This window comes from Phyllopteryx taeniolatus, chromosome 3 (assembly GCF_024500385.1).
Source record: "Phyllopteryx taeniolatus isolate TA_2022b chromosome 3, UOR_Ptae_1.2, whole genome shotgun sequence".
Taxonomy (NCBI): Eukaryota; Metazoa; Chordata; class Actinopteri; order Syngnathiformes; family Syngnathidae; genus Phyllopteryx; species Phyllopteryx taeniolatus.
Window position 1 is genome coordinate 14,008,015 of NC_084504.1, and position 20,149 is coordinate 14,028,163.

Consider the following 20,149-nt stretch of genomic DNA (forward strand, 5'->3'; position numbering starts at 1 on the left):
TTATTATTATTATTCAAAATTAATCATTTAAAATTAAAACAACAATTACAGCTCTACAGTAAAAAAAAAAAAATGCTCTAAAATATTTAAAATATAAAATTGAAATTAATGAATCTCTTCGGTGCGGGAAGATCAGACTTAGGAAGTCGCGTTATTAGTGTTTCATGTTTTATGGCGAGTCATCAAACTTTACCGCCACACTCTGCCTACACGCAATTGTAGCGGACACGCCATTAAAAGATGACACCCAGCACCCCAGTCTCGGGCCACGGAGTGGCGGGATTCAACTTCGCATACAGACGCTAAGTGAATTACAAGCCAGGAGCATCAAAGTGATACACAGACATCTGCTTTTGCACGCCGACGCGAAGTGAATTACCAGCAGTGCTGTGTACCACGCCACTTGCCACTGGACAAAGGACGGGGTACTTGCGACACCCACAGGTGGCGGAACGCGGGTTCACTAACCACACTCTTTACTGGACTTGACTGGGATCTAATATTTTAAGAACTTTACATGAACGCCACTAGTGACTGTATTTCTGCAAACTTGAATGTCTGATGTCAAATCTGTTGTCAACTGAACCAGATGAAATGTTTCACTCCTCACCACACAAATGCCACATTGGAAATATTAGTGTTCTCAACAATCACATAACACTTGAAACATTCGTTACAGGGATTGAAGAGGATGGTGGTGGGACAGTGCAAAGCGGGAACAATGGTCTTGTTATCTTAAATCCAATAATTCATATTTTATTCCACTGGTTTTAAACCACAAATTATACTAAGATGAAATGCTATTCTAGAGGCGCGGTCTGCCTTCCATTTGGTTAAAAGGGGCCGGCCTAGCTCTCTGAAGCGGATAAAAAGGCTGAAGCTCCTTTGTCTCTCTCGCTCTCTGTCTCTCACTCCTCCACCTGCCGAAGGCCTGCCCCAGCCCGGGGAGCCCCCAACCTCACCACGAGGTGGCGGAGGTTGGGGACGTTGGGAGACACCTAACTTCCCTGCCGCGCTGCCAAGCGAGGACCGCAGGGAGCACCTGCCAGCTCCCCAAAGCTACCCTTTTGGGTGGGGGGCAGTTTACGGATGAGGCTCCGTTGGGAAGGAATTGCGATGCAAGCTTTCCCTGACCACGTGGCAAGCATTGCCACTGCCAGCGCGCCGGCCAACCTGCACTTGAAGTGCGTCTTTTTCTCTTTGTTTCTTTTTCCTGCAAACCACCCCTCGTGAGCGCTCTTGCCAACCTCCGGAAGGTCGACCCGCCTGCCTGAATTGGTCAACACACCTAACCTTGCGGTCTACTAAAAGTACAGATTAGTGCATATTTGGGTTTTAAACTAGCGAGAATAGGAATTCCAGCTATACGCATTGACACCCCATGCTCACTCCCAATCTCACATCACAAGTCAGTTTCCTTTGCCAATGTTCGTCTGTACTTTGTTTGTTTTGTGTTTTTCTGTATTGCTTGCCTGTAGATTCCCATGTTAGATCATTAAATTTTCAAATAAAATCACTACCTGCATTGTTGTGTGTGTTTGGGTTCGAGGGAAGAAACCTCTGGCCGTCTAGAACTCTTACCAAAATTTCAGAAAGTGTAGCAATCTTCAGATTACGAGACTGATGAAAAGGTTTCTCGTCACTTTCCCTAAATGTTATCCACATAAAAAGTGCCGTGGTGCCCCTTTTATTAGATAAAACAGCATAATATAGAACACTGTAATTTAAAATGACGCTAAACCGGAAGTAACGCAGGCGTCGCTTCCAGACTTTTTATCTCTTTTCAGGCATGGCTTCTTCTGATTTTTTGTGGGTCTACTCATACCAGACACGCCTACCAATTTTCACACTGCTAAGCGAAATAAATTTTGGGTGGTGGGGCTAGGGAGGTGTACATCAGCCACCCGTCTTTCCCTCCCTGATGCGTAACTCTATTATTTGTTGTGAAAGCATCAAGTGGCTGAAATCAGCCGCTTACCGTCAAATCCCCTCAATAGTCATTTCCATCCCACATGATCATCATCATCAACACAGCACCTATCAGACGGAGTCTGTGCATACAGTATATGTTTGTGCGTGTGTGTCCATGTGTGGGCAATCATCATTTCTAGGCCCTCAAGGGAGGGAGGGGCTGGAAGAGGGAAGGGTTCGTCAGTAGACTTGTTGCTGGGCAATAAGCATCCAAATTCTGGGGCCAAAGCATTCCACCATCTGCATGAGAATATCTCATTAAAGGAACAAGGCTATTGACAGCTTCTTTCTTTCGTCTTCCGCCTCCAGTGATTATCTTTTTCTGATGGGTGGACCCATGAAATGCAATTAAAGGCTCCACTGACACACAAAAGATGCCATTACATGAAATGAGTCAGGGAAAGCAGTGTCCTTGTGAAAACTCATTGGAAGTCATTTAGCAGTGCCTGGAAAGTTACACAAAATTAGCCCTGGACACCAGTTTGACCAATCAAATTAAAATTAGGATATCATAACAGAATGCACCAAAAACTCTCGAGGACCCATGCTCTAAATTGAACATGAATTTAGCCATTTTGGTTCGAAATAACCCTTTTGGTATACTTTGCTAAACTCCTACAAAGAATTCACCCGAATGATATCACCTGGAAATTATGAGAAAATTAGCCCCCAACATCAGTTTCACTGATTGACATGGTATTAGGTGGACATTTCTATCATAACAGGATGCATGAAAAACTCTCAATAACCCATGCCCGCAATTGAACAGGAAGTCATACATTATGATTTACTCGTGAATTCCTACTAGGGAATTTGGCCAAATGATGTAAGCCAACACCAGTTCCACCAATCGACATGAAATCCAGTGGAAATGTCTATCATAACAGGACACACGAAAAAGTCCCTTGGACCCATTCCAGAATTTGAACAAATTCAAATTCTAAAGCCTTTTTGCCTATTCCAGCTAATGTCAGCAGAGCATGGGGTTAAAGTCATTTTGAGGATACGCATTAAAAAAAGAGGTGTTGCACTGAACCCTACTCCAGAATTGCTGAAGCACCATGTAGATTTACAAACAGAATTCGATCTTGTTTCAACTACAGAAGCGGAGCACTGTAGAGTCAGGTTTCATATTATGAATACGGTCACACAGCAAGTCACAAGTCACTGGCACATCAGACACGACATCATGCCACACGTTTGATACCCAAGTTTGAAAATGCCCATAATATAATAACTACATACCCCATGGAAATCAATGCATCATTAAAATCTTGCTACCCTTTATTGTACAGTATAAATTGGAATTTACTGTCGCCAGTACTAAAATTAATGATTTTATTCAAAATCTATCGAACCCTCGCATTGAGTCTAATACTGCAGAACAATTGGACACTCAATTTTCTCTCAAAAGGTTATTAAATCTAATTAAAGCAACGTAATCTAACTAAGCCCCGGGCTCAGATTGGTTTCCTTTTAATTCTTTAAAAAATGTATCAGAAAATTGGCACCACTACTTCTATCTGTATTCAATGAATCCTTGCATCATGGTTCATTACCACCTTCAGTACTTTAATCGTAGCCGCCACTGCCCTCCTTCTTAGGAAAGACAAAGAGCCTACCTCTTGTTGTTCTTATAGGCCACGATCTCTACTCAATGCTGATCTGGTGTTGGCTAAAGCACCTGCTCACAGAAATAAAGGGAATAACACATTCTAGATCTCAAAGAATGATATATTCCGGTGGAAAATCCTCATTCATTACATAGTGGAATGTGTTGAGAACAAAATAACAAAAGAATGATTAATGGAAATCAAAATCCTCATCCCATGGAGGTCTGGATTCAGAATCATACTCAAAATCAAAGTGGAAAATAAGATCACAGGCTGATCCAACTTCTGTGGAAATCCCTCAAGATGAGTCAAAATGAGCCTCGGTAGTATGTGTGTGGCATCTAAGTGCCTGAAGGCACTCCCTACAATGCCAGAATGGATGAGTACAGAGAAATGGTCTATGGTCACCACCTGCAGAACCATTTTTTAAAGAGCTCTCTTGCTAATTGCCTCTCATTTCTACCCATTGTCTCTTCCATTTGCAAAACTGCACATGAAACTGATTCACAATCAGTGTTGCTACCATACTGAAGCGTGACTGATTTGGAGTTCATTGTGTTGTTTAAGTTTTCCCTTTATTTTTTCAGTGATTGCTTCTCATATAGAGAACCTCGTTCCTTACATTATATTTGAAGAGCAGAATGGTTTTATAAGGAGCTGTAATACTTTTTCAACACATGTTTTGATATTATTTATTCCAAACATTCGGCTGAACTCCCTGAGATCGTGATTGTGTTAGATGCTGAAATTGCATTCAAGAGACTAGAGTGGGAGTACTTGTTTGCTGTTTTGAAGAAATGTGGATTCTTTGCTAAATTTATTTCTTGGAATCACCTTCTTCAGCCAGCCAGTGTATTAGCCACACTGTTGATATTTAGTATGTTAATTTTGCTTGCCAAGGTTGTCTGTTATTGCCTTTGCTCTTTGCCATTGCTATTGAGCCCTTGTCTATCACATTAAGAGCTTCCTCTCTTTTTTAGAAATGGAATTGAATACAGATTATCGTTATATGCTGAACACCCATTATACATAACTGATCCCACGACTTCTGTTCCTGCTCTTTTTAAGCATTCCGGAAAATGTCAGCTTTTTTTCTGGCAATAAAGTGAACCTGGAGAAGACTGAATGTTTTCCCTTAAAACCACAGCATGTTATCTGCAGCAGCCTTTCCTTTGAATTGAATTCGTCAGGGTTTAAAAATGTGACACGGTCTCTATCATCATCATCACCATAAACATCATCTTCTTTTTCTTCTTCTTCTTCCATTAATATATTAATCAAATTCGATTAAAATTAAATAAGTTTGATTAGACAATGGCAGCACAGTGGGTGACTGGTAACTTGGCACATCTGCCTCACAGTGCTGAGGACCTGGGTTCAAATCTGGCCTTGCCTGTGTGGAGTTTGAATGTTCTCCCCGTGCCCAGGTGCATTTTCTCCGGGTACTCCGGTTTTCTCCCACATTATAAAAACATGCACGGTAGATTAATTGAAGACTCGTAATTGCCCGTAGGTGTAGATATGAGTGTGAATGATTGTTTGTCTATATGTACCTCACCTCTCACCCAGTGCCAGCTGAAATAGGTGACAGCACACCCGTGACCTGATTGAGGATAAGCGGTCCGGAAAATGGATGGATAATTAGAATATGGTTTAAGGTTTACTTCGGTAGTTTTAATTTAATTATAAAAATAACTGATTTTGCCAACATAAATTTACATTAAAATAAAGTACCAAAAGGCATTATACAGCGGCTGAAATAAGTATTTAACACGTCACCATTTTTCTCATTAAATATATTTCCAAAGGTGCTATTGACACGAAAATTTCACCAGATGTTGGGAACAACCCAAATAATCAATACATACAAAGAAAGTGGAACAAAGAAGTTAAAAAATTAAATTGTGTGTAATAATGTGAAATGACGCAGGGGAAAAAAATTGAACACGCCAGCTGGTATTTATTTAATACTTTGTACAAAAGCCTATGCTTGCAATGACAGCTTCAAGACGCCTCCTGTATGGAGAAACTAGTCGCATGCATTGCTCTGGTGTGATTTTGGCCCATTCCTCCACACAAGCAGTCTTCAAATCTTGAAGGTTCCGTGGGCTTCTTTTGTGGACCTTGAGTTTCAGTTCTTTCCATTGATTTTTGATTGGATTCAAGTCAGGTGATTGGGTGGGCCATTTTAACAGCTTTATTTTTTTTTCTTTGAAACCAGTTGAGAGTTTTCTTGGCGGTATGTTTTGGATCATTATCCTGCTGAAATGTCCACCCACAAATTTAATTTTCACCATCCTCGTAGATGGTGGCAGATTTTTGTCAAGAATGTCTCGGTACATTTGCCCATTCATCCTTCTCTCAATAATGTGAAGTTTACCAGTACCATTTTCTGAAAGCAGCCCCACACCATCATGTTCCCACCTCCGAACTTCACTGTTGGTATGGAGGTTTTTAGCATGGTGTGCAGTGCCTCCAAACGTGGTGTGCATTATGGCATCCAAACAGTTCAATTTTGCTCTCATCAGACCAGACTATATTCTCCCAGTATTTAACTGGGTTGTCCAAATGTTGTTCAGCAAACTTTAAACGAGCTTTGACATGCACTTTTTTGACAGCACTGGGGACTTGCGTGGGGAGCGTGCATACAGGCCACGGCGGCAGAGTACATTAAACACTGTTTACCTTGTGACAACGTAAGCGCCGATGACAAAAAAAAAAAAAAGCTGGGCTAAAACTTCACTGTAGCAACTTTATATGCAACTGAATTGGGACAAAATTCACATAAACATTGTTTCACAGTCTCACAAACACTAACCGTGTGCCTCATTGGTGGGTATGGAAAGGAATCAGCGTTTTAGAGCATTTGGTTCCATCCATAAAAAAAATCAAATTAAAAAAATCACCGGTGCCGTGTGAAGTTACTTTTTGTGCCAAAATACTGAGTTCCGGTGCGTCCCCTTCAAAATAAAAGGCTACAAGCTTAAAGCAAGAAGTCAAGTTAAAACTTGCAGAAACCATTTGACGTGATGAAACTGAATACAGGGGCAGCTATACAGCATTGTTAAAATAACTATTCTAACAATGCGATATTTAACTTTTAGCTGAAACAATTAATGAATATTAAGTCAAATGGGTTAGTTCCACACACATTGCCTTTTATTTCATAGGTTTGATATTGATACTGGTTATAAAGAACCTTGAGTCAAATGTTCATTTTAGTCTATGCTGTGGGCTGCTAAGAAAATGGATGTTCATAATTTGGACACCCTTTATTTAAACCATGCAAACTTTTTCGACCCATCCCCTGAAAAGAATCGGAATCGAGAATTGTTTGGAACCGGACTTGAACTAAGGAACCGGAATCGCTCAAATTGAAGCGATGCCCAACCCTAGCACTGACAAGGGGCTGGATTGCTGTTTGATTATTGACAGAGTTTAGGTGTTGTCTTGGCTTTCATTTTCGTCATGCGTTCACGTTACTTTTTCCCTGTGTCATTTCATTTTTACACACAACTTAATTTCTGAGCTTATTTGTTCAACATTTTTTGTATGTATGGATTACTTTGGTTGTTCCCGACATCTGGTGAAATTTTCAGGTCAAGCAGACAGGATGGCGGCAGCTTGGCGTGGCCACTTCCTGGTGATCAGTGCGAGGGAAAGCATGCATTCGCAGCATGCTCTCACACACCAAACACTCCCCTGCTGTGTGTATCAATTAGTGTGTCTGTGTCTGTCTGTGTGTGTGTGTGTGTGTGTGTGTGTGTGTGTGTGTGTGTGTGTGTGTGTGTGTGTGCGTGCGTGCGTGCGTATTCTTATCCAACTGTGGGTCAGTGCATATAAGTATGCAGAGACACAAGGCAATCCATACCATTCATCATCATTATTTCTAAGGCATGAGAGGTTAGGTTACAAAAGTTTAAATGTGTACTTACAATATTCATGAGCGTGAGGAGGTAATTCTGCACATGTTCCTTCCCGTGGAATCGAACCACTGAGTCGTCGACTCCCAGCAGGACTTCGATGTTGTAGTCGTCCTCACCGGCGTCGCGGCGTCGGCGCTGCTGCACTGTCTCATTGAGCTGCCTCGCAACCGTATCCAGAGTCCTGGGAACATCCGGCAACTCTGCTTCTGTATGTATTTAAAAAGTAGATTCTCAGTCATCCAGGTAATTGTAATCCGCAAAGTTTGAATCGAGACAACAGTACTGTTCTTGTTTGTTGAAGACGTTTCACCTTTAATACAAACGGTTTCTAATATTTTTTTAATTGTGGAGTCTCTGTATTTCTCTCTGGTGGTGGTCACAATGGGGTTGGTGTTGATGCCAGCCGTGGCCGGTGAATGACCGTCCTGCATACAAACCGGTTGTTCGTTTCTGTGTTTTATCCATTTGGAAAAAGCGTTTTTGGGACCCGAGTACGATCATTTTTACAGAGTGAAGAAATCTAAAAAAAACTGCCCTTGCATTTGGCATCTTTCCTGAGATGATTAGATGCTAGTCCCAGTTCTCGTGTAACCGTGCGCAGACCACCAACAACAATGGTGGATCATGGTTATGCGTTTGTGCTGCAGCTCCTGAGCATGACATGGCTTTTATTATCCTCCTCTTCTCCCACTGTCAGCAACAATGAGATGAACAGTATATCCCACGTTCTTAAAGCAACTGTGGATAAAAACCAGAACGGCAACCGCTTCACATTCCCCCCTGTGAGTACATTGTTTACATCGCACAGGCTTCTTATACTCTGTTTTTAGTGACTTATGAAAATGATTACGCGTTTACAGGAAACTTTCTAAAAATGATAAAGAAATAGATCGGCTCCGTTGCCGTGTGGACACGTTGCTAGTTTGACATACAGTGGATGGCTTTTTCACACCTCTTTCAAACCAGCAGTATTCCCTATCCAAAACTTGGACACTGCTGTCCTCAAAGGAATGTTGCTTCTTTTTAAGATGCACATGAACTGCTGACTTTGGACTCGAAAGAAACTGCTCTCCTAGGTTGTGCCATGCATTTCTGTAGAGGTTGCTGAGTGTCTTCAGTGTAGAGAGCATTGCACACCTCCATACACTGTACTGCATAAACAACATTGCTGAGTTTGCTTCTCTTTATTTTGTCGTTGGGGCGAACCAGCTTTTGTCTGACGGTGTTCGTGGGTTTGAAATGCATCGGTATGTTATATTTAGAGAAAATCCTTCAGAATCCATCCATCCATCCATTTTCTTTCACTCATCTGAGGTCGGGTTGCGGGGGCAGTAGCTTTAGCAGGGACGCCCAGACTCCCTCTCCCCAGCCACTTCATCCAGCTCTTCCGATGGGATCCCGAGGCGTTACGAGGCCAGCCGGGTGACATAAGTCCTCCCGGTGGGACGTGCCCGGAACACCTCACCGGAGAGGTGTCCAGGAGGCATCCTAATCAGATGCCCCAGCCACCTCCTCTGGCTCCTCTCAATGTGGAGGAGCAGCGGCTCTATTTTGAACCCCTCCCGGATAACCAAGCTTCTCACCCTATCATGCGACCCCGAACACCCTGTGGAGGAAACTCATTTCGGTCGCTTGTATCCGGGATCTAGTCCTTTCGGTCATGACCCACAGCTCGTGACTATAGGTGAGGGTATGACTTGTGGCATCATATTCAAAAAGATTTGAGGCTGTAATTGCTGCCAAACAAGCACCAACAAAGTATTGAGTGCAAAAGCTGTGAAGACCTATGTAGGGTACATCCATTAACATTGAAAAACAAAAATAAAAAAAAATCATGTCGTCAGTATGGGGTGTTGTAGAAAAAATTAAATGTTGCGAATTCTTTCGGGACACAATGTACACATACAGTATCTCTGTCCTGGCTGCTCAGCATAATATACAGTAGCTACAAGTGACAATATTATTCTGCATACCCTTATGATTCTACGTAGAAATGTCATGCTCAAAAATATTGGCAGCTAGGGTACCACTGCTTTCAACCATACATAGCCATCCATTATCTGTAGCGCTTATCCTCAGTAGCGTCACAGGCGAGAGGCGGGGTACACCCTGAACTAGAACCAGCCAATCGCAGGGCACATATAATCAAACAAACATTCACACTCACATTCACACTTATAGCCAATTAACTAACTATGCAGGTTTTGGGGATGTGGGAGAAAACCCACACAGGTGAGGGGAGAACATGCAAACTCCACACGGGCGAGGCTGAAGATATACAGTGGGTATGGAAAGTTTTCAGACCCCTTAAAATTGTTCACTCTTTTTTATTTTGCAGCCATTTGTTAAAATCATTTAAGTTAATTTTCCCCCTCATTAATGTACACACAGCACCCCATATTGACAGAAAAAAAACGGAATTGTTGAAATTTTTGCTGATTTATTAAAAAAGACAAACTGAAATATCACACAGCCATAAGTATTCAGACCCTTTGCTGTGACACTCATATATTTAACTCGGGTGCTGTTCATTTCTTCTGATCATCCTTAAAATTGTTCTACACCTTCATTGGAGTCCAGCTGTGTTTGATTATACTGATTGGACTTGTTTAGGAAAGCCACACCCCTGTCTATATAGATGACCTTACAGCTCACAGTGCATGTCAGAGCAAATGAGAATCATGAGGTCAAAGGAACTGGCTGAAGAGCTCAGAGACAGAATTGTGGCAAGGCACAGATCTGGCCAAGGTTACAAAAAAATTTCTGCTGCACTTAAGGTTGCTAAGAGCACAGCGGCCTCCATAATCCTGAAATGGAAGACGGTTGGGACGATCAGAATTGGCTACGGACAATTTTAGAGTCTCCAATTCAGGAAGAAACCGGAGTGCCCAGAGAAATCCCACGCAGGCACGGGGAGAACATGCAAAATCCACACAGGTGAGGCCGGGATATGAACCTCGGTCCTCAGAACTGTGAGGCAGATGTGCTAACTAGTTGGCCACCATGCCGCCCAAGTAGAAATACAATAGTTAATTAAAATTTTGGGGTAAAATATTAGCTTCACACAACTTTGTACTACCTCAACACGCTGTAACCTATTCACACATTTCGAGTCCAGCCACACACAATGTCTTATTTTTCTTTATTACCATTATTATTATTTTATTGCATAGTAAAATCCCTCTGCATTGTTTCACTGTAGTTTTCCCTTTTTGATTTAATTAAATTTTCTATAAAATTCCACTTCGCGTTGTGCTTTGTGTGTGTTTGAGTATAACCGGAAAACCGCTGTAATCGAGAACTCTTATTTCATAAATGTAGCACGCTTCTAGATAACAGAGATTGATAGAGGTTTTTCGTCACTTTTCCTAAAATCTACACGTATCCAGTAAAAAGAGACGTGATGCCCCTTTACAAGACAAAGATAGTTTGGTTGTAATGTTAACCGTACGTCGAACTAAACCGAAAGTGAAGGCAGGCGTTCGCCTTCCGGCATTTTCTTTTCCAAAATGAATTATGCTTTTATCTAAAATGAATATACGTTACACACACACACACACGCATATTCAACCACAATTCCAATGAAGTTGGGACGTTGTGTTAAACATAAATAAAAACAGAATACATTTACAAATCATGTTCGACCTATATTTAATTGAATACACTACAAAGACAAGATATTTAATGTTCAAACTGATAAACTTTATTGTTTTAGCAAATAATCATTAACTTTGAATTTTATGGCTGCAACACGTTCCAAAAAAGCTGGGACAGGGTCATGTTTACCACTGTGTTACATCACCTTTTCTTTTAACAACGTTCAATAAACGTATGTTAATAAATGTATTCTGTTTTTATTTGTTTAACACAACGTCCCAACCACATTGGAATTGGGATTGTACATACTCAGGTATATGTTTGTCTAGAAAAATCCTTGGTAATCCTAGTTGACCTAAAAGTTTAGTCTGATTTTATGTCAGACAGTCAGGGAAAAAAAGGGTGTGTGTCCTTTTATACTAGCATGACTAAAACCATAGGCATCCCAGGGGTGCCAATATTTTTTTAGCATGACTGTATACTGCATGTACAGTCACAGTTCTAAACACACAATGTGGATGCTTGTGTGTGTGTGCGCGTGCGTTTCTCAGATATGAACAAATGATCTCCAAAATGGTGATTGGCGCGACGTGCAGATGATCCCTCATCGTTACATAAGAGGGAAAAATCAGATTTGGCTTCAGAGTGCACAACTCTGGCTCTGTCTGATATGAAAATGAAGTGCATTATTGGACCTGACAGTATTGGGTCTGGCTGGTAGTACACTGTGAAACCGATCACACTCATCCATGTGATGGAAGTGGTCATGCATATTTAGCGGCCCACTAACACTGCTTAGCTTTTCCCTCCACCAAACCCTCTATTCATTCCAATTGTGATACAATATGATACACTCCAACTGAAATGGGATATATGATTCATTCCAATTATGAAACGCTACACTACAATTATGATACAATGACATTCACTTCAATTAAAATACAGTGTGATATCATTCGTTCCGCCGGACGACTGGTTAGAGCGTCTGCCTCACAGTTCTGAGGACCGGGGTTCAAATCCCGGCCCCGCCTGTGTGGAGTTTGCGTGTTCTCCCCGTGCCTGCGTGGGTTTTCTCCGGGCACTCTGGTTTCCTCCCACATCCCAAAAACATGCATGGTAGGTTAATTGACAACTCTAAATTGCCCATAGGTGTGAATGTGAGTGCGAATGTTTGTTTGTTTGTATGTGCCCTGCGATTGGCTGGCAACCAGTTCAGGGTGTACCCCGCCTCCTGCCCGATGATAGCTGGGAAAGGCTCCAGCACGCCCGCGACCCTAGTGAGGAGAAGCGGCTCAGAAAATGGATGGATGGATGGATCATTCATTCCCATTACTTCCCGATACATTCCACTCCATTTATGATACTCCAATTAGGATATATCAATTAAGACAAGATGCGCTTCACTCCTATGTCCATGTGATATGATTCATTCCAATTCCGATACAGTATACAGTACATTGCAACTGCAGTGCAATACAATATGCTCCAATTACAATGCAATGAGATTCATTGTAATTCCAATACGATACACACAGATGATACAATGCAAAATGATTCACAACAATTACGATCTGATACAATTCGATACACTACAATTATGATGCATAATCATAGATTACTCTCCAATCATATGATTCATTCCAATTATGATGTAGTACAATTCACCCAAATTACGATGTGTTAGATACGATACAATACGATTCACTCCAATTAAGTTGTGTTATGTTACTGTACACTCCAATCATGATATGATTGATTCGAATTATGATCCAACACAATTTTCTCCAATTACAGACCCTTTCCAAAAAAATTTAGTATCGTGGAAAAGTTTATTTATTTCCATTATTCCATTCAAAAAGTTAAACTTTTATAGATTATAGATTCAGGGCCCACAATTTAAACAATTTCAAGTATGTATTCGTTTATTTTGTATTTGGGCTGCCAGCTCATAAATCCCACGAAATCAGGAATTTAAAAAAAAATGGAATACTGGGAAGAAATCAGACCAAATTTTGCAGGCCATAAATGTTTTAAACTGAGTGTCACACACTAATCATCTACTAAACTCAAAGTACCTGCACAGGTTTCCCCAGGTGTCATTAAATTGCTTCAGTTTGGTTTAATTGTCTCAGCTGAGTTCAATATGGGGAAGACTGCAGACTTGACAACTGGCCAGAAGACCATCAATGATACCCTCCATAGGATGGGTTAGGTACAAAAGTTCATAGCTAAGGGGGCTGGCTGCTCACAGAGTACTGTGTCCAAGCATATCAATGTAAAGTCTAGTGGAAGGACAAAATGTGGTAGGAGATGCACCAGCAAAAGAGATGATCGTGGGCTTCATCGGATTATCAAACAGAGCAGATTCAAGAATCTAGCAGAGATCCAGAAAGAGTGGAATGAGGCGGGAGTCACAGCTTCAAAAACCACCACATGCAGATGTGGGTTCCTTGGTTCAAGCCACTTCTGAGCCTGAGCCAACGTAGGAAGTGTCTCAACTGGGCCAAGGAGAAGGTCTGGACTGTTGGCCAGTGGTCCAAGGTCCTCTTTTCCGATAAAAGTAAAATGTGCCTTTCATTCGGGAATGTGCCTTTCATTCGGGAATCAAGGAAGAACAGAACCCAAGCTGCTTGAGCTTCAGTGTGAAATAGCCACAGTCAGATGATTTGGGGTGCAATGTCCAGTACAAGTGTTTCTTAAATCCAAGGTCACCGCAACAGTCTACCAGAATGTTTGAGAGAACTTCATGATTCCTTCTGCTGAGGATCTGTATGGAGAAGCAGATTGCATCTTCCAAAAGGACCTGGTCCCTGCCCTTACAGGCTGAAACACCAAAACCTGGTTTGATGCCCATGCCATCACAGTGCTTGACTGGCCATCCAACTCGCCGGATCTAAACCCGATTGAGAACCCATGGGGTATTATCAAGAGGAAAATGAGGGGCACCAGACCCAAAAACAAAGAAGAACTGACAGCAAGCATCAAAGAATTCTGGGCTTCCATAACTCCCAGGCAATGCTACAGGCTGATTGCCTCAACGCCACGGTGCATCGAAGCACTGATTAAAGCAAAGGGATTCCCAACCAAGATTAACATATCGTTTTGAAAGTACAATATTTTGATTGATTTAATGGGACCCTAATTTCTTTATTTTTTTCAACAAAAACTGCGAAGTAAATGGTGATTTCCTCAGAGTATTCTAATTTTTTTTAACTCCTGATTTTGTGGGTTTTATGAGCTGGAAGCCCCAAATTATGTAAAAATAAATAAATAAATACTTGAAATTGTTTCAATTGTGGGCCATGAATATATAATTTATGAGTTTAACTTTTTGAATGGAATTTTGGAAATAAATAAACTTTTCCATGATATTCAAATTTTTGGGAAAGGGTCTATATTGTGTTACGATATGATATACTCAAATTACAATGCAAGATGATAAGCTACTGGACACTCCAATTATGAAGCGATATGCTTTGATAACGATGATACACTCCAATTACGATGCGATACGATAATATACACTGAAATTATGATGCGATACAATAAGATACTGTACACTCCAATTATGAAGCAATACACACCGATAACGATATGATACACTCCAATTACGATTTGATAAGATACACTACCATCGCAAAAAGATTTACTCCAATTACAATACGACTGGATACACTCCAATTATGCTACAATGCGATCTTTAATTCTCCCAGGCTCATTTGACAGCACCGTGATTAAGGAAGTACAAAGGCTTTTAAAGTACCAAAGTTGTAATGCGATAGATATGCGGCATAAATCCAAGCAGAGGCCATTTTCCGTTTCTTTTTTTCCAGGGATGCGCTGCTGTGCAGACAGTGCTGCTGACTGAGCGGTCGAAGGGAGCTAAAATAAACAGGGAAGAAATGGCCGCCACGTTGTCCACGGTCCGGTCTCCTACAGGCTGGGGATTGTGGGCCGCATTCCTGCTTCCTCTACTGCTCCCGTCATGACACTGGCATTCTTGTGTACCTCCCCCCAAAACCCCCCTCCCCACCACCCTCAAGAGTAAACAGGCTACTTCAAAGGCACAGGACTTCCCCTCAGTAGCGCCGCTTTAAGACTGCTAGTGTGCTCCGGGTCCACAGCCCAGTCCCTGGAGACCCCCACCGTGCAGCAGACAAGGAGGGTAGGGGGTGGTTGGATCTTGGCGGCGAGGAGTTTACACGTGGCACCGCCGGGCGAGGTGGCGACAAGGCAAGCCAGAGCTGCCACAAGCTAAAAATGGCAGCGAGGTCGGCGACAGGCGCAAGTGGAGTGGAAATCTACTGTCTGTTGGCATCAAATGCTCATTTATTTATGCCCTTTACGCCACAGGTGTCGTTGAAATGTGCAAAAAAGTGCTTTAGCTTTACTTGTTAATAATTAATAGTGTTGGGAAGTAGCAAAGTACAAATACTATGTTACTGTGCTTTAGCAGATTTTCCAGGTATCTGTACTTTACTTGAGTACAAGAAGAATTTTTACTTTTGCTCCCTACATTTGGATCAGATTCAGACATTCCCACAAATCTGGAAAATTGCAGTAGTCACACCCATATACAAATCTGGGGATAGGAACACAGCCAGCAACTACAGGCCCATTGCTATCCTTCCACTTGTCTCCAAAGTGCTTGAAAAGATTGTTGCTGAGCAACTAATCAACCATTGAGTATCCAACCAATTGCTGCATCCTCAACAGTTTGGATTTAGACAGAACTACTCTACCGAGATGGCCAACTGCTATCTTTTAGAACAAATAAAAGCACCACTGGACAAAGGCCATATAGTTGGTGCTGTGTTCCTAGACCTAAAAATAATACATTTGATACAGTGGACTACCGTATTTTAATTGAGGAAAGGCTGACTTTTAAAATTTCATTCATAGCTCTGTTGTGGTTTAAATCAGTGTTCCTCAACCTTTTTTGCACCGCGGATCGGTTTAGAGTAGGAGTTTTTTTCCCCTCACGGACGGGCTGTCAAGGTGTGGCATATATATATATATATATATATATATATATATATATATATATATATATATACACACACACATATATATATATATATATATATACACACACACATACACACACAGTGAACCCTCGCTACTTCGCGGATTCACGACTTCACAGATTTGTTTTACAGTGCAATTCTGCATGCTGTTTTTTACAGCGCGTAAACCCGCATTGTATTCTGCGTCCTGATTGGCTACGGTACTGTAGACCAATTTGAATCCATCGCCTCCGTGCCCTGGCTCTTGTACAGCACAGAATGCGTTCGGCTTGCTAAATTTAAATTAGTGTTCGATTGCTAGCAGTGTGACTCTAAAGTGTCTCCTGTTGGCAAGTTTTCTCCCAGACATAACCAACAATGTCGACAAAACGTGCTGCACTGCGGTCGCACCCAAAAGACAAATGGAGGTGCTAACTATCGACGGTCGCATGTCTGTTTATAAGAATCTTCTCGCCCAGAAGAAAAAAGAGCGGCAACAACTACCTATAACTATGTTCTTCTCTCGGAAAAAGACAGTGGAAAAGGACGCTACAGCGGAGCGGCGTCAGGACGAAGAGGGACGGTCAGAGGAAGCGTGAAATACATCCGAGTCACAATTAATAACCTCATACGTTGTTCATTAAAATTAAAAATAATGTTTCCTACTTCATGGATTTCACCTATCGCGGGTTATTTTTGGAACGTAATATATATATATATATATATATATATATATATATACCGGCTTAAAAACGAATGTTAAATACAACAACTCACCATAACACAGAATCAATGTGAGCCCTGGGCTTGTTGCTTATGTCCAGTCTGCTCCGTAATTTTGTCTTCGTTACCGTCACTGCAGAAAAGCCTGCTTCACAAAGATAGGATGTTGGAAATACTGCAGTAGCAGGGTATTCAGCTGATCTCTTTTTCTTAAAAAAAAAAACCAAAGAAAAAACAGCTTGGCTAGCTTGTCGCCACATACAGTATTATGCAGAGCGGGTAACTTGTTGAGATAAACCCGTTTTTTAAGTAGGACTCATATTTTCTATTAAAAGAAGCTTTCTTTTTTTTTTTTTTAGTAAGGTATCGCTTGACCAACATGCAGTCTGGTGTTGTTTCGTTCGTGAATGTTTCGTTCAAAAGAACAAATGCTCCAATTACGATACACTCTTATTATGACATGATGCACTCCAATTACAATGTGATATGATATGATACACTTGAATTACAATACGATATCACTTTCGTCCATATGCTGTCATCGAAGAGGATTCTTCCTCGGTGCGATACAATACGATTCACTCCAATTTACTACTTTTCCAGGGCTTTGGCACCATCTTTTGGCATCTTAGGGTGAATGGACTGCACTTATTTAGCGTCTTATCTACACTATCACAGTGCCCAAAGCACTTTACAAAGCCTCACATTCACCCATTCACACACACATACAGAGATACACTAATGGGCGACTGCTGCCATGCAAGGCGCTGCCAGGCCCACTGGGAGCAAATTAGGGTTCAGTGTCTTGCCCAAGGACACTTCAACATGCGGACAGTCGGAGCCGGGATTCGAACCAGCTACCCTTCGGTCACTGGACGACCCACTCTACCTACTGATCCACAGCCGCCCATAAATCCTTTTAAGTGCTCTTACAGAAAGAGCACAAAAAAGTGACTCGGATAGCTTCCACGGAACAAAAACACACATTGGTGAATTTGTGAATAGGGAACCGTGAATATGAAGGGGCTAGTTGTACTTTCTACGCTTTAAGTTCGCCCCTCATAAGCACCAAGTTGTACATCGCCTTCTTCCCAGAAAGCAGCTTTGGCCAGCCATCTTGCCGCTTCGGTGAGTTCACCTATCCTGCAAGTACACAATAGCAAAAATCAACCCGTACTTTGAGAGGCACGCAAACTTACCATTAGCCCTTGTGTCTTTGCAGTGACACAAAGGCTTGATTTACGCTCACAATAAGGGCAATCTCGCATCCTCCAGAAACATGAAAACTAGGATAATTGCAAAAGGTTTCTATGAGCGTTAGCCTTTCTTTTCCTGCTTTTCCTAGGCTGCAAACAAACAGCGGCATCATTAGCAGCAACAACAACAACAACAATAGGGGTCTAATTACCTGCCACGCAACTGCAACAATACAAAAGATGCTTGACCAGGCATTTCACGCAGCAGCGACTCCACACCAGCTTTATGGCGGCATTTTAATGCATGTTGGACTCTGTGCAGCCTGGCCTAAACGTACTAAACAAGCACCAAAATTGAAGCCAACACTCAGACTCGCACTGGGTCACACGCTCCTGGATTGCTAATGAGTTCAGTATATTGGCCGTTTTGCCAGAAAAAAGAAAAAAAAATACAAGGATAAATAAGCCCTAGAGACTTTCAAGGAAAAAACTGTACTGTTAACATAATTATCCATCCATCCATTTTCTGAGCCGCTTATCCTCACAAGGGTCACGGGAGTGCTGGAGCCTATCTCAGCTATCATCGGGCAGGAGGCGGGGTACACCCTGAACTGGTTGCCAGCCAATTGCAGGGCACATACAAACAAATAACCATTCGCACTCACTTTCACACCTACGGGCAATTTAGAGTCGTCAATAAACCTACCACGCATGTTTTTGGGTGGGGGGTTGTGGGAGGAAACCGGAGTGCCCGGAGAAAATCCACGCAGGCACGGGGAGAACATGCAAACTCCACACAGGCGGGGCTGGGGATTGAACCCCAGTCCTCAGAATTGTGAGGCAGACGCTCTAACCAGTTGTCCACCATGCCGGTTAACATAATTATGCCAGTAAAAAGACTGTTATGTATGCATTAACAGGGAATAAAAAATGTTTCACCTTGACACAGTTGTCTGGAGGGCTACGTCGCTAATGCTAATGGAAATCAAAAGCTATTTCGTTTTTCAACAGGCTTATTTTTATATTGGCAGAGTACAGTGTAAGGATAACAGACTGAAGCAATTGCTTAAGGACGCCACAAGCGCTAACTGCATGTAGCGCGCTAATAAAGCTCTTTAGCCTGTTTTCTTTTCAGCATGTGTGTCATGGTCTGTGTTTTGGTTTGGCACCTGTCTCGACCACCATAGATATGATGGGATGTACTTGTACTTCAATTGAGCTGCGATACATTTCACTCCAATTATGATGCGATACGATACACTGCAATGATGTTGTGATAGGATTCATTCCAATTGCGATTCAATAAGATACACTCCTATGATGCGATTCAATAAACATTCTCTTTTATATCATTACAGTTCTATTTTTCTTTACACAGATAACACATATAACAAAGAAATAGTGGTGTTTTTTGTTGAACTGGAACGGATTAATGGCATTTCAATTCAATTTAATGGGAAAGAATTATTTGACATTACGAGTAAATTGAGTTAAGCGCTTGGTTACGGAAAGAATTAAACTCGAAAGACTAGGTATCACTGTATTTGTTTTTTTAAACACACTTTCTTCATTCAAACTAATCATTCAACAGTTTCCTCTTATCTCAGCACTATTAGTGTCTCTCTTTTGTTTACCATCGTTGTCCAAGTCGCCTCGGGTGTTTTGGGCCCACTAGCGAGCAGCGAAGCAGGACAACGTGAGGTCTTGTTGCTGTGGCTCAGCTACACAACATGTGTGCAAACTTAGGCTTCATTCATGGCCAGGGTGCAAACTGCATTTTTTGGGGGGGGTCAAGAAAACGCTGGCTGTATTTCCTTTTCAGGGAGTTCAATCCACTTTAGTGACTCACATCCGTTTCTTTCAAACAAACAGCCCAATGTCGTGGGCAAAAAGGCCTAGTGGTAAACTGCTTTCCACTCCGGGGCCCTCGGTAACACAACGGATTAAATTCACAAATGTCACGACCTTTTAAAAAATACAAAATAAAATAAATAAAAGGAAGAAACAAGCTTCTGAGGATGCTTGTAAACGGAGAATATTTCCTCCAGTGAGTATGTCTCAGTTTCAACTTGTCCCATCTGGTGGAAAAGCTACAAATCATATGCTGTCAGCTGATG

At 41.8% G+C, this 20,149-nt stretch overlaps 1 protein-coding gene across 7 annotated transcripts in view; it reads right to left on the bottom strand.

The window, feature by feature from the left end:
• adamts3 (ADAM metallopeptidase with thrombospondin type 1 motif, 3) overlaps window positions 1–20,149 on the bottom strand; it is a 148,055-nt gene that overhangs the window by 78,151 nt on the left and 49,755 nt on the right. For 6 of the 7 annotated variants that reach the window (XM_061767087.1, XM_061767090.1, XM_061767088.1 and 3 more), the window contains one exon: window positions 7,520–7,716. In XM_061767087.1, the coding sequence (XP_061623071.1) occupies window positions 7,520–7,716 (197 nt within the window). Of the gene's footprint in view, window positions 1–7,519; window positions 7,717–14,870; window positions 15,103–20,149 lie in introns of those variants that run through there. The other variant, XM_061767092.1, reaches the window with a different exon arrangement.